The sequence below is a fragment of the Egretta garzetta genome, unplaced genomic scaffold (genome assembly GCF_000687185.1).
Source record: "Egretta garzetta isolate BGI_Z169 unplaced genomic scaffold, ASM68718v1 scaffold904, whole genome shotgun sequence".
Lineage (NCBI taxonomy): Eukaryota > Metazoa > Chordata > Aves > Pelecaniformes > Ardeidae > Egretta > Egretta garzetta.
Genome location: NW_009259525.1, coordinates 9475 through 11272, shown reverse-complemented (window position 1 = coordinate 11272; position 1798 = coordinate 9475). Strand labels below are relative to the sequence as shown.

General features: G+C 55.6%; 1 protein-coding gene across 1 annotated transcript in view; it reads left to right on the top strand.

Annotated features, from left to right (window-relative positions):
* Positions 1–1798, top strand: part of LOC104125110 (SITS-binding protein) — a 16004-nt gene that overhangs the window by 5299 nt on the left and 8907 nt on the right. The window contains exon 5 of the mRNA XM_035893060.1: positions 2–92. Within this exon, the coding sequence (XP_035748953.1) occupies positions 2–92 (91 nt within the window). The remainder of the gene's footprint in view (position 1; positions 93–1798) is intronic.

Genomic DNA, 1798 nt, shown 5'->3' with positions numbered 1-1798 from the left:
CCCGCCGAGCTTGCCGGCGACCGCTACACCGGGGTGCTGGCGGCGGCGCTGGCGACGCTGGGAAATGCCACTGTCATCAGCGCCGGTGCCAGGTGGGTCCCAGCGCTCTGCTGCGGCCGATGGCTGCGTGAGCTGCTCAGGTGGTGTTTGAGGTGATGCTTTAAATATGTCCTTGGGGTGCTGAGATGCCGGGAAGCACCCCGGGAAGCAGCACGGAGGGGGTCTAGGGCAATATGGAGGGGGGGGTTGCTCTCATATCTCCTCTTCCTCTCTCTTTTGGAGTATGTTAATACTTTTTTAATGTCTCAGAGCATCAAAAATGCTTAAATGCGTGAATGCCAGATGCGATAAAAACCCATCTTGTCTTTTATGGCCATCGAAGCATCCGGTCGCTGCCCCCTCTGAGGGAGGGAGACGGTGAACCCCAGAGCCTTGGCCAGATCCCGGTGTTGCCAGTTGCCTGTAGTGCCAAACGACTGCGGTGTTCTAAGGTCTCACGCTTGCATAGCCCACAACAGGGTTAATTTATTAATTAGCAGCTGTAACGAGCCGCAAGCCCCTTTGGTTGAAGGCACTGACAGCAATTACTTCTCTCTTCTCCCATTGATTTTATACCCGGCAGACGCAAAGGCCACTCTTTGCAGAATGGCTTCACGTTGTGGATGAGGCGTTGATAGTAGCTCGCATGAGAAGGCAACTGCAAAAAAAGTTAATTTTCGAAGAAGAAGCGCAAGTCTCACATGCGGAGGTGGCGATGGGCTCTCCCTCGGCCATCTGCACCACCAGGGTGGAGGGAACAGCGCTTTTTCTAACCATTCTTCAGTCTGTCCAGGATCAGACCTTTCCTGGTGGGCGCTTTCCATACCAGAAGCGTTTCAGAAACCGTTGCAGCAGCCTTAGCACCTCCTGAGATGAAAAAGTATCCCTGGGAGACCTTTGGGGAGTCAGCACATGGCGGGGAGGTCGAGGAGGAAACCAAACCCTAGGAGCAAGCAGACTCAGACCAAACACCACCCCCTCCTTGGTTAGGGGAGCTCCAGACCATTTTTTTCAAGCCAAAGCTCATCCTGAAGGTCCAGGTTTGACCCTTTTTGGCCACTGTCTCCTGCCCTGGCTGCAGGATGTCATGGCCCCCCGCCCCAAGAAACCCAAGGCATAGAAATGCTACTGGAAAAAGACATTTAAAAGAACATGTGGAAAATAATGTTTTCCTGTGGGAGATGGATAAAACGGCTGTCAGGAATGACGGCCACTCAGTGCAAAACCCATGGGTGTAAATGAAAGCCGGGAGGCGAAATCCTCCCTGCAGGAGGTGCCCCCTGGGCCGGCCACGTCGTAAGCAGCTTCGTGCTTTGGGTCTGGGGAACCACGTGGGCCCTGGGGCTGAGGGTGCTGTGGGGGTGCCTCAGCCGGTGCCACGGGTATGGTTTGTGGGAGCATTTCCCCCTCCGGGGTCGGGGTTGCCATAGGAGAAGTAGCAAGAAGATGGCTATGACCCAGAGCGTGGCTGCGCCACCACCAAGGTTGGCCACCAAATTGTGGTCCTCAGGAGATCAAGCCAGGAGGAGGAAAGCTTTGAGTAGGGGATTTGGTGGGGAGGAAAGGAGGATTGGTATTGCCAAACTTAGCAGGGCAGGCGCAGAGGGCGGGAGCGGCATTGGGGAGCACTGATTTCCCCCCGACGGAGATGCCAAGTGGTTGGGGAAAGCCATATCTGACCACAGGGGCTGTCAAGCCAGGTGGGCATGGGAGAGCTTTGGCTCCTGCGAGCCCTCTGAAAAGGCTGGGTTTGTGCTTG